Source organism: Pecten maximus, chromosome 8 (assembly GCF_902652985.1).
Source record: "Pecten maximus chromosome 8, xPecMax1.1, whole genome shotgun sequence".
NCBI lineage: Eukaryota > Metazoa > Mollusca > Bivalvia > Pectinida > Pectinidae > Pecten > Pecten maximus.
This window is the reverse complement of record NC_047022.1, coordinates 27488990-27502877: the sequence shown is the minus strand read 5'-3', so window position 1 is coordinate 27502877 and position 13888 is coordinate 27488990. Positions and strand designations below refer to the sequence as shown.

Here is a 13888-nt window from a genome sequence, read left to right as displayed (position 1 = left end):
AAGACAAACATGAAATAATTCCCTTTTAGAAATGAGAAACTATTAACTTTGATATTTGATATAATTAGTGTTCAAACGGTATTTTGTAATTCACATAATAACTCGTCAAGAGAAGTCAAACTGCTCAAATTATTACACACTGTTATTTAATTATTATATCCAGAAAATGCTATAAAACAGGATGTTTGAGTTTCCAGCAGAATGAGAGTGGCCTAGCTATGAAGATGTGGTCCTTTACTATCACCATGCTGTTGGCGGTGGGATCTTTGGTAAGTATATTGTATTACATTTTCTCATTATATTCTAAATGTGTTACTGTCTTTATCCTTTATTTGTATGTATTCACATTTTCGGGATGTTTTTTTTATATAACCTAACTAACGAAAACATCGTTTACAAGTGTGTAAACATCGAAACTTGACGCGTAGAAATACATTGTATGCAAGCCGAACCGGTGCACACATGCGCAATTAGTGTCTATGAGCAGTGACGATTTTCGTTTTTGTTTTGTCTTTTTCTTTCCAATAAAATATTAGTTGAATATGGTAGAGTTAACTGAAATAATTAAAACGATGAAAAAAAAGTTCGAAGTATCTTCCAGGAATAAAACATCAAAAACGATGTTACTTTGGAACTATGTTTCTTTATTCCTGAAGTTGAAAACATTTCCCGCCAAACTAGAATCAGCTGTTTAGCGATTCCATTAACTGTCAAGCTGTCTATTCGTATAACGCCAAAAAACAATGCATGTGTATCTTTTTTTTAATAACATTATCCAAAAATGCAGAGGTTCAAATATAAATATAAGGAATAATTCTTGTTTTTTATAGTTTACTTGTTTGTAAACTGCATTATTTATAATTATTTCACAATGAAGCACTGCCTTCATCTAAAATATCTGTTCAAAAATGCAGCTGACACACCAGTTAACAATTAAAAAAACAAGACTTATTTCTAATATAGATACGTGGTGTCATATCTTAACCCTCATCTGTTAGGTTTTACAAAGCCATGTATATCCATACAATGGATTTGTTTGTGTCGCTATTTTGCTTTTTGCTAGGAAAAATCTACAAAAGGTTGGTTAAATTTTAGGAAGCTATTGCATATGTACTCTTGGAGACGTTTTAACGAAGTCATTGTTTGCATCCTATTTTGTGGTGTCCAACGGATTTTCTTACCTTTGTTATATATAATACACTTTCACATCCCCCATACCACCGCTATGTTACAGACGTGCAATTTGTTCTTTTAACGTCGCTATACCGACGACAATTTAGAGGCCCCTATACTGTCGTTATATTGCATAGATTTTACAGATTTCCTGTTCCCTTACAGTCAAAAGCTAGAATATTGTTTATGATTTCGGAAAGACATTTATTGAGGACAAGATGATACTCGTACAATACACTCTGGGACTATTACCTGACAGTGTCCTGGTGACACACCTCCGTACAAGGAATTACTTCACGTGTCATTGTTAAGCTTGGTTTGATTTATGTTCGGACTAATTCAATCATTAAGTTATTTACGAATGGCAAGGCATCTGACGGACACTTGGATAGTGTCATCACAATGAAATGCCACACTTGAGACGTGCTCGGAATACAGCGAGCGATTACTTTTAAATAAACACACATTCTATAGGTCATCACCATTTTTGTTTAGTCTGTAGAACGATTTCTTATAACTGACCCAGGTACATGTTTATGTGATATGGCCTGTTTTGCTTGTAATTTCATAAAACACACAGGCAGAATTCCAGTTGCATTAATCAATATTGCATACTCATTGTGTTTTTGTCTAATTCGAATGCCATTCATATTTGTTTTACTTCTTGAATTTCAGATCCAACCGTCGTTGGGTAAGTATACGCATATTCACCTGCGTTATTTTAATGTTGTACACCTCAAAAATGTGACTGTAATTTGTAATTGTGCACCATATATGATCTATTATATCCGATGTTTTGTTTTTTATCATTGTTACAAGCGATCGGTCTTACGTCCAGTATGACTAAGACAAATAATTAACGCAGTTGATAGAAATGCCAGGATTTTAAACTCATACAATTTTCAATTTCAAATGCCTTTTCCATTATTACAGGGGTCTCATTGAGGGGGTGCAAACTGGACATAGCGTTTGTTGTAGACTCCTCTAGCAGTATATATATTATGGACTTTGAGAAACAGAGATCCTTTCTCCGTGATTTCATCAACATGTTTGAAACAGTAACCGATGACGTTCAGTTCGCTGCGGTTTCATTCAGTAACCGATACTTCGATGAATTCAGATTTAATACTTTCACTTCACGCGAAGACATCTTGACTGCGGCAGACAACATACGCTATAGCGCCGGTGACGCGACTAGAACATACCGAGCTATAAATCGCATGCGCACTGACCTTTTTGCTCCTGGAAATGGCGCACGAGAGGATGCCGTTCATATTGGTGTTGTTCTTACCGATGGTGGTACCAATCCTGGTTCTTATGATTCGTATTCAACACTGGAAGGGAAAGCAGAAACCCAAAAGGAGGCCAGAATGGCAAAAGAACAGGATATTCATATGTTTGCTATTGGCATAGGGAAAAAGTATGACTTAGAAGAACTCCGCGGCATAGCTTCGGATCCAGATGAAAAGTTCGTCATCACCGTTGACACCTATGAAAAGCTTAATACGGAACATATAAAGACCTTATTGGCATGTCGTGTCTGTCGCGGTAAGTCATCAACAAAGTGCATAATGTTTTCTTTAAATTAACTGTGTGAATATTGCATAATGATAACTGAACGGTCACAGTTTAAGTAAACACAAATCTTTGGCACTGTGAAGAGAGGTAAACACTGGTATTTGAATAAAATTATATTTTGAATCAATATGAATATATCAAAATTACATAAATTTATATAATGTCATTTTTCAACAATGAATATAATGCTGTATACACAACTTGTTATCCAGTAAGAACACTTGGACAAAACCAGGGTGGCCCGAGACGATCGTTATATGGTAAGTTTAATGATACGTTGTAAATATTCCATTTTACTGTAATGCAGTTAGCGAGACTTACAAAAATTGGACAATAAAGTTAAATTCAATCCAGCTGCTGTACGAAAACAGGATCACGTGGATAGGTCAGTTTTCGTTTTCAGCAAGGAACTCTTGTAAATGTTTCTGTATTATGGTAAGGTATAATGGTAAGTCAAAATGCTAATAATCATTTTGTTATAATTAAAAGTTACTAGTTGAACACGTGTGTCAGTATCGAAATATCAAGCTTCTAAACATTGAACAAAATACACTCAAACGAACACACCATAATGTTGTCAACATTGAATGTTAAAGTGCTTCGTCCTTCTAGTAGTAATAGGGACATCATAGAGTTGCTTCGTTCTTTTAGGATAGGACTCGTATAGTACTAGGGACATCCGTTCTTTTAGTGCTCTTCAGTGATGCTAGGAACATAAAACATGAAAATCAATCCAGAAAAATATACTGTATACCTGGTTATTTTCGCCCCAGGTTATTTTCGCCCTTGAGCGACACAAAACATTTTCGCCCTGTTTTAGTCGTTTTCAAGAAATATCCTTTTCCTCGCTCTGAATTCTCAAAACAGTTACACTTGGAACACTCGGGACATATCGAGTTCACCAAATTGTCTTACCAGCAAGAGATATGAAATGCAATCAGGTGAGAAATAAAGAATGTTTACCTGTCTTCAGATTTTCTTTTTGTCGCTACTGATTCAAGTAATATCGGGTATGCATGAGTGATTTTAAGCAAACACGATCAATCTAAGTTCACCGCGCCGTGACAAATGACTGACAAGTGTTTTCTCTTATTCACATGTACATACATGTACATGAATGGAAGCCACAATTAAGCGACGGTGAACTCATAAAGTTAGTCTTTTCCATGACAGGAATTTGAAGCCACTCTTTATTTTATTTTTGATCATGACCGGACTACATTTAAAAAAAAACAATGACTGAATTTTTAAATTAACTTAGTATGTATCGTTTTTTAATTGAAAATGTTAAGCCTAGTACGTAGAGTTGAAATGTACGAGGGTATGTTTGTGATCTGACTACACTAGGCCCATGTACCATGGTTTAAAAATCCTTCTATTCAGCTTGAAATTTTTTGCCTTGATCTTAGATTCGCCATCTTCAAAGGGCGAAAATGGCGAAAATTAAACGGGGGCAAAAATTACCAGGTACACAGTATAATGATCTAAATATTGATCGTTACTGCTAATTAAGATATATGAAGTTAAAGCTAAGTGTGTCATGGTTTCAGCCTCACTATTTGACCATCAAATGAACAGACCTCGAAATCTTCATGGTAAGTATTAAATCATCTGTTTGGAAGTATCTATGTTATAGACTATCATGTTTATATCTTCACTTTACAAAAATCAATGAGAACCATGAAAAATTATAACTATAACAAATGTAAAATAAGATAAACGTATATAAAACAATAATTCACATAAAATACGACATATATATCGTATATCGAAAACATATTCATCAGAAATAAAAAGGAAACTGAAACATTTTGAAACGATACTAACAAACTGTTTTCTCCCCTTAAGTAACGAAGTATGATATGTATATATACAGGTATGTGTATAATATGTTTTATTATTATTTTAAGCTCGCCAGGTGTTCCCGTTAGCGACCTCTGAAGTACAGCGAGGTTTGTATTCATTCTTTATTTTGATTTCATTATGATTAAAACTAAAATGTGATCTTTAAATGACAATAGATGAAACAAATTACATTCATTTTAACTTATGTAAAGTCACACGAATTTCGATAATATGAGACCAGCATCAGTCAATGTATATGCCATAAAATTAAAGATAAAAGGATAAGAGATACATACATCTGCATAGTAACCTATATTTTGGTTCTTAATTTACAGTTTGCCGAGGAAATCATGTTGACATAATTTTTATTCTTGATGAGTCAACAAGCATCGGTTCCCAACAAAACTTCAGAAAGGAACTGAATTTTGTCCGTGAGGTGTCCGACATGTTTGATATTGGACCGGACATGACGCATGTTAGTGTAATCACATACAGTAACGACAGCCAGATGCGTTTTTCCCTCAACAAATACACGGATAAGCCGAGCCTTGAGAACGCCATAGAGAACATCGACTGGACCACAGGAGACACGTATACGAACAAGGCCCTGGATCTTCTCCTGACCCATAGCTTGTCCGAGGTCCGAGAGGGAATCGCCCACATTGGAATCGTTATAACAGACGGAAAGTCGACGAACTACGATAAGACAAGAGTGTCCGCGCATAATGTGTTGGCCACCGGAGAAATAGAAATGTTTTCTATCGGTATGGATTCATGTATTTATTAACAGACTTTAATGCATTCTTCCCTAATTAGTCATTACCAAATCACTGTATTTCTAAAAATATTAAGAAACTTTCACATTCTCAGTCATGGTGAGGCTTTATGCTGAGGGCTTATCCAAAACTCCATTGTTGATATCAAAGGATTAAGGCAACGATGTGTTTTTCGTTTAAACACAACAAAACGCAAGATAAAGTTGTATAATAATAAAAGTGGCTCCTCACCAGCATTCTGAGGTGCCTTTCACCTATTTCGAGTTAATCAAGGATGTCACGAGGCTTGATCTAATGCTTTTGTTTGTAAACCATTAGTGTAAAGTTACATTGTATAAGAGTGCAGAGTGTAGAGTGTATGGGTGTATGACGTTATCGTAATGACATGTGATTCTCTCTTTGACCAGTGAAAGCATTTATTTTGTTAATGACAATTTAACTGTTAAGTTTCGAATAATTGTTTACGTGTATATTATAAGAAAAATTAGATGAATAAATAATGAACAATGTTTTCCTTACATGAAACATTGATATGAATATTGTATAATCAAAATAAATACAGGCGACCATTGCATAAAGAAACAAATGACATTGCACTTTTGTATAAAATAGGTATTGGTAGTGCATACAAACCGGAACTGGATATGATGGCGTCCAAGCCTTCATCCGACTATGTCTACCAGATTGACGACCTAGACGCTCTCGAATCGCTTAAAAATAAATTTGCCTACCGTGTTTGCAAAGGTAAAACGAATTTTTTACTGGATATTTGTGTAGTTACTTATATTACGTTCAAATGCAATATCTTCCCTATTGCGTGCACAATTAATGATCGTGAACACATAGTTTAAAAGATATATTTTAAAATTAGTTTGAAAAGTAAGTTTCCAGACAATAGATAAACTTATATATACCATGACAGCAATATATCACGAATTATTTACCTATTGATATCTTTTAGAACAACCTGACTGCGCAGCACCTGAACGTAAGTAGTAATTGGTTTGGGTTATTTTCATATCATCTGTAACATTTAGCGATACCTTAAAAACTTTTCCTTCTTTTAGCTTCTCTGCGACATAATAGATGTTAAAGATTTTAGTCGTTTATATTGTTACGTATATAGTTGATGGTATAGTGTAGGTGTTTAAGATTTCAGCTGCATTATATTGTTTCCTATATAGTTGATGTTATAGTGTAGGTGTTTAAGATTTTAGCTGCATTATATTGTTTCCTATATAGTTGATGTTATAGTGTAAATGTTAACCTTAACGTTAATGTTACTCATGAGGTGCGATTCTTAGTTGGATAGTTGACGTCCATCCCGAAGCCAAACCACAATCGTTTATGTTAATGATACCATCTCTTAACCTCGAGGCCAAACCACAACCGTTTATTTTAACGATGCCATCCCTCCACCCCGAAGATAAATAACAACAGTTTTTTTTATTTTCGGTTCTTCAATTATGTTAATAATGCCATCTCTCCAACCCGAATCAAAACTACGACAAGTTATGTTAATGATGCCATCCCCGTCATAAATCCGAGATTTATTACTTTGCAGAAAATATTTAATTAACAACACCTCATATGAATATACTATAGTATATAATCTCTTTGCTACCTTGTTATTTGCAAATGCTTCATTACAATAACTCCCCTGGTATATGATGATACTCTACGTTTTAATATTAAAATAGTTAGTCATGGAAGAACGGTCCAAGAAAAATTTACATTACACGTATCTGTTTGTTATAGGTTGATGTGTAACATTACATTAGGTTTCTTCCTTGGTTCCTCTTTTCTTTCGTTACGTTTGTTTTTTCCTCAGCCTTTGTTGTTTAGGTGTGTAGTGCTTGATTTACTTTGATGGTGCTGTTGTTTTCTTTCCCTTTGTTTCGTTAACTTATTTCCTGTCTGTATATTTCATTTGCATGTCTCTTCCGTCCCTGTTAATATGTTTTCTTGTTTTGTTTCTCACTTCCTGCTGATCGATATTGTGTTGTGAAAGTGTTTAATGCTTTTTCTTTTACAGGATGTGACAAATACAAAGCAGACATAGTAGTTGTATCGGACTCTTCCACAAGTATCTCGGATACCGACTTTGTCACACAAAAAGAGTTCATCGCTAGCTTAGTAGACAGGTATAATATCGGACCAAATGGCGTGCAGATTGGTATGTTGTCCTTCTCCACAGACGCTTATATCAATTTCAACTTGAGCAGCCACGGCTCAGAGAGAGAATTAAAAGCCGCCATCTTAGAGGTACACGAATTGAATTAAACGAAAAAAAAAACATAATCCCTTTATCTATGTTCTGCAGGACGTTTAGCTTACAGCAAACTGATGAGTCGTTCTTAAATGATTGCTTGATAAAAGGACATCATTAGGCTCCAAAGAGGGCGCTTAGTAGAAATATTAAACATCATCGAATAGTTTTTTCTCTTAAATATGCATGATGTACATGTAGGTTTGAAACTTCAAACCACATTTGCAAGGATAAAGTGTGTATTAACAAGATTAAATCACATAGCTGGTTCGTCCTACGACTCGACAGTCAATGCCTGGTTCGTCCTGCGACTCGTCAGTGACTACAGGATTCGTCCTTCTACATCTTATCAGTCACTACCTGGTTCGTCCTACGACTCGACAGTCACTGCCTGGTTGGCCTGTCTGGTTTGTTTGACTCGTCAGTAAATGATTGGTTCGACCTTCAATGACTTGTATGTGGCTGTCTGCTTTGCCCTTTTATTTGATTGGTTCGATCCTCTATGACTCGTCAGTGACTGCCTGCTTCCTCCTGTGACGCGTCCGTGACTGTCTGCTTCCCCCTTCTATGACTCGACAGTGACTGATTGGTTCGACCATCTATGACTCGTCCGTGACTGTCTGCTTCCCTCTTCTGTGACTCGTCAATGACTGATTGGTAAGACCCTCTATGACCCTCTATGACTCGTCAGTGAGACTGACTTGTTCTACCTTCTATGACTCGTCAGTGACTGTCTGCTCCGACCTTCTATGACTCGTCAGTGACTGTCTGCTCCGACCTTCTATGACTTGTCAGTGACTGTCTGCTTCCCCATTCTATTACTAGTCAGTGACTGTCTAATGATATAAGTTTTGTAAGGCTGACATCGTGGAAACCAGATAGCCTGTAATTAGACATAAAGGCAACAGTACTTTAAGTTTATCTAACTCAATTTTAAATCGTAGTATTTTACGCTGGAAAAAGTGGGTTGTTCACTACATCCTGTTAATCAAATTAAGCATGAAACATACTCTAAAATGATCAATATAAAAAACAAATGTTAACAATGAACAAACGGATATCATATACCTTAGGCCAGTTACTCTAGAGAAATCAGTCCTATATCTTTTACTTTAATGCTTACTGTTAACTTAATATGACCAGGTTGAATATATGTCTGGAGATACGTCCACTGACAAGGCCTTGGACATGATGGCAAGAAAAGCGTTTACCACAGAGGCAGGAGCACGTCCTAATCTCCCCAAAATAGCCATCGTCATAACCGACGGGTCACCGCAAAACCAGCCGAGGACCGTCGAAATGGCAACCAGGGCGAAGGATGAGGGTATCACCATTTACGCAATCGGTACGTTGTTTGACATGCAATGAAACATCTTTTTGTTTGCTACTTGTACATGTATTTTTGCTTGAAATAACATCAAATGTTCCTCACGGAAAAATAATGCTTGCGGAGAACTAAACACAAGCCTTAACAAGTGTTACAAACTTATATCTAATTACCCTTGTTGGCCCGTATGGGAGCGCGCAAGGGGTCTTACTGTAGGAGAAAAGCGTTGTGTCCGGAGAAAAAGGTCAGACAGGCAGCCCGCACACCTTGTTGGATCCGGGAATCAAACAATTTTTGTATTTCTTTGATAGTCTTGGGAAATTATTTTGGAAAGCTAACTGTGATCATTTCACGTTATTTATTTATTTATTTTTATTTTGATGTCCGGTAAGATGTTAACATTAGGGAAATGAGCATTAGGTTCTACTTTATAAGGTTTGCCAAGAGTTCCAATTCAGTATTTCACTGTTGACTCCCTTAGGACACCTTTAGAAGAACATGTCAAGACTGTTCTGGGTACATCCCCGTAATGTCAGTTGATAGATTGCGGTCTGACTTGTTTCTTTTGTTGTTTTTTGTTTATCTTTTTTTTTTTAATTCGTTTGTTTCTTGATTTGAAAAAAAAAGTTTATTTAGTTTATTAAGTTTGAAATATATATCAGCTTTCAGAAAAACAAAATCATTATCTAATTCTTGGTCCAAATACACATGTAATTCATCGAAATCAAATATATTGAGATTTTTAGGTAATCTCTTATAAAGATGGATACATTTTTGAAATCATTAAATGAAAAAAGATGAAGTCTGTCATCATATTCTATATCCTTACTTGCTACCTTTATTGTCACCAATATTAAGGTATTGGCAGCAGTGTCGATATGGACCATCTCAAAGCAATCGCGTCCACCCCAGCAGAGTATTATACGTTTATGGTAGATGACTTCTCTTCGTTGGTGGAACATGAAGACATTCTTATCAAGAAGACATGCTCTGGTTTGTATATTTTTTATCTATTTGTTTTTTAACTCATGATTCATTCATTAACATAGACCATTGTATATTTGTATATAGTCATTGTAAAATATTGAATAAAAGACAAACAAACACATTTTAACACAAAATAGTATCTAATTTTAGATTTACAAAGCCACTATTCAACGAGTGTCATATCTATATTCAAAACCGAAATTAGTATGGATATTAACTTCAGAATGATATAAATAAAGTACAAACCATGCGAAAGTAGCAAGAAGTTGTCAAAATACGGTCACTGAAGTAAACGGATGATAATGCAGGTTCAATAGGAATTGATATAGCATTTTTGAAATTAAGATAACGCAAACGTAAGATCCCAGTCACTACCTGCAACATTATATAGCCACAAAATCCTTTCGAAAGAAAGAAAATGATGCCGTCAGTCGTATTTAGCTGCAAATGCCATCCCAAGGAGCATTAATCACCCGATCTCCAATAACTGAAGATGTTAGCTCGGTGACCCATATAAACAGACACAATTGTCATTGTGCTTAAAACAACTCTTCCAGCGATAGAAACAATCCCAAAGATGAAAACATGTAGAAATTGTTAAAAATGGCTTAAGGTAGTTATTTTAAAATCCAAAGAAACTTTCCGTTACAGTTCCGCTAGCGTTGTGTTGGCAAGATTTTCGAATTTGTTCTTTCACTACTATTTCTTTTTTGTACATTATGATGTGAAAACATAAATACATCCATAAGTTATATTTTTTTGTGTTTTTCATATAAAGCAGTGTGCATTCATATTGCCTTTAATCCAATCTGAAAGCAGCCCATGTGTAAATAATTTCATTGTCATGGTTTATATTGCAGGTCCAATACCGACAACTGTCCAACAGTGACGAGTGCCCCAGTGGATATGGCACATGTACGGTTCACAAGTTGTGTATCATCCTGGGCATATGCCAAGTTATAAGATATGAACTACCAGAAAAGGCAACATATAATGTTTCTGTAGGATTGACGCAATGTAGTCTTAGTAAGGCTCTCAACAAAACAAGGAAGTTTGTGTACAGCATATGTTATTATGTACTTATACATATGTCTAAAGAGCATAGTAAGTAAATAAATATAGAGAAATGCTACTCGGTGTTGTCGTTTAATGCCCAAGTAATGTCGAGGACCTATATTGGGCTACCCAATCATATATAACGCATAGCAAGACCTGTTAACTAAATACAGACATATTAGCATCAGCTCGCAAAAAATATCAGCGGAAATTGGAAACTAATTTTGAATCAATTTCATGACTTTCCTGCTCAATGACACAGAAATTGCCACTTTAGATTACTGACTGGCCGACAAAATATTGTAAATAGAAAAATATATCAAATAATGAAAATATTAATTAAATTACATGTCTGCCCTCTATCTAAACTAGCTATGAATGAATAATTATTACTGAGACAGTATGTAACATTATGTGATCAGACTCGTGTACACATTAATGATTCAAACAAATATTTGTTACAAGGAAGAAAGATCAGAAAGAAGATCGATACTATATTTCAATCTGAAAAAAAACATGACGGATCTAAATTTGTTTTAATCTATGTTTCGCCAATTTATATATTTAGAATTTCGTAGCTTTTCATGAAAATTGGAGTCTTACCTAAGAAGGTGTTTTTACCCATTAAATAAGATATTCCATAGCTAGTATGGTTACGTAGACTGACAAACATGGCGGATCTGAGTACTCACCTGAGACCTGACACAGGCGATTCCAATTCATGTGACCAATAATGAACTACATGTATAACTTTACGTCGAATGCTAATAAATGCATCTCCCTACAACCTCTCATTTGCATACATTTGTATTTGGCGTTGATACATTTTACAATATGTCATTATATTGGTATGGACCAAGTTTGGATAAAGGACTGATGAGCAGCAGAATATTACAGAGCAAAAACCTCTGTATAATGACCTGATCAATAGAAATATTTGAAGAAAATCTACTTGCATATCTACACAAACCTGTGTAGTTTCATTGCTGATTTTTCTAAGGGCAAACAGGCAGGCAGATAAACGGACAAACAAGCTGATTCCAGTATACCCCCTAACTTAGTTGTTGTGAGTGAAATTATCGAAGTGTTTAAATCATTGGTCCGACTTCCAGATAACTAATAATTGACGAATCTATTATAGAGGGTCTGTAAATGATTATAATTGATTTAGGGGTGACAATGTGTTGGTTTAAATAACCCCCGTTCCTGGTCAAAGAGGAGAAAAAAAAACCGGGGATGGGAGGGGAGGGGAGGGGATGATAACAAATTGTTCCGTTCTCTATCATATAACGACTTGTTTTCGTACAAGTACAACTTTTGATCTCCGTAGTGATGATTTAATTCGTACTAACGATTATGGTCATGTTATAATGTGTAATATCATTATACGCCAGAAAAGAAAACGTAGAAATGAATTATTTGTTACGAAAGTCAGACAGAAATGTCGGAGTGTAGCCATGTACATGTATTATTGAATGTTTGGTTAATGATGGAATGGAAAATTCCGGTATAACAAAAAAACGTGTACATGTTTAATTGTTCACCGGTGCTTTGTTTACAAACATACAATGACCACCGATTTGATATGCAATTATTTGAAGTGGTGTGAGAAAAATAATCATCTCCTACCTAGGGAGTGTGACAAAGAAATCTCAACCCTCGGAGAAATTCATGAATGTCCAACCCTTGGCAAGCCCCGCGTTAGACGTTCATGAATCCTCATCGGGTTGAGATTTCTTTGCTACACCCCCAAGGCAGGGAAAGCTTATATTATTCTACCGTATATACCCCAGTGAGCAGGAATGTGTTATGCTGACAAAAAAAAAAGAATAAATAAATTAATAAATAAAATAAAATAAAAAATAATTGTTATATTCCAATTAGTCCTATTAACAACAACATAAAAGAGATTTGATCCGGTGGGATCGGTTGAAAATATGTTATATACACTGTACCTGTATGTAGAGGTAAAAAGGGTATTTTTACGATTTGTCGAAAGTATTGTGAAAAGAGATATTTAAATATATATGAACCTGTATACTAGCAACATGTCTGTCCCCAATAGCTGGTAAAAAACGCTGTTTCAAAAAATTTAAAAATAAATGCATGCTCATCCATGTCAGTATGCTATGAAATCATAACGTCAGTTCTACGCAATGGCACAATACACAGATTAAACACAAGACACAGATAAAACATAATTAACAGATTTAACACAATACATATGTACACAGATTAAACACAATACACAGATTAAACACAATAAATATGTGCACAGATTAAACACAATACACAGATTAAACACAATACACAGATTAAAAACAATACACAGATTAAACACAATACACAGATTAAACACAATACACAGATTAAACACAATAAACAGATTAAACATAAAGAGATTAAACACAATACACAGATTAAACACAATACACAGATTAAACACAATAAATATGTGCACAGATTAAACACAATACACAGATTAAACACAATAAACAGATTAAACACAATACACAGATTAAACACAATAAACAGATTAAACACAATACACAGATTAAACACAATACACATATTAAACACAATACACAGATTAAACACAATACACAGATTAAACATAAAGAGATTAAACACAATACACAGATTAAACACAATCAACAGATTAAACATAAAGAGATTAAACACAATACACAGATTAAACACAATAAACAGATTAAACACAATAAATATGTGCACACATTAAACACAATACACAGATTAAACACAATAAACAGATTAAACACAATACACAGATTAAACACAATACACAGATTAAACACAATACACATATTAAACACAATACACAGATTAAACACAATAAACAGATTAAATATAAAGAGA

General features: G+C 34.8%; 1 protein-coding gene across 1 annotated transcript; it reads left to right on the top strand.

Moving 5' to 3' along the window:
• The first annotated feature begins 205 nt into the window (after positions 1–205).
• Positions 206–11087, top strand: LOC117333043 (collagen alpha-5(VI) chain-like). The gene is made up of 13 exons (XM_033892160.1): positions 206–269; positions 1849–1864; positions 2107–2721; positions 2964–3011; positions 4302–4346; positions 4662–4703; positions 4932–5360; positions 5985–6116; positions 6334–6360; positions 7408–7637; positions 8785–8986; positions 9827–9961; positions 10816–11087. The coding sequence occupies exons 1-13, from the start codon at positions 219–221 to the stop codon at positions 10842–10844; spliced, it is 2001 nt and encodes a 666-aa protein (XP_033748051.1). The 5' UTR covers positions 206–218; the 3' UTR covers positions 10845–11087.
• The last annotated feature ends 2801 nt before the right edge of the window (positions 11088–13888 follow it).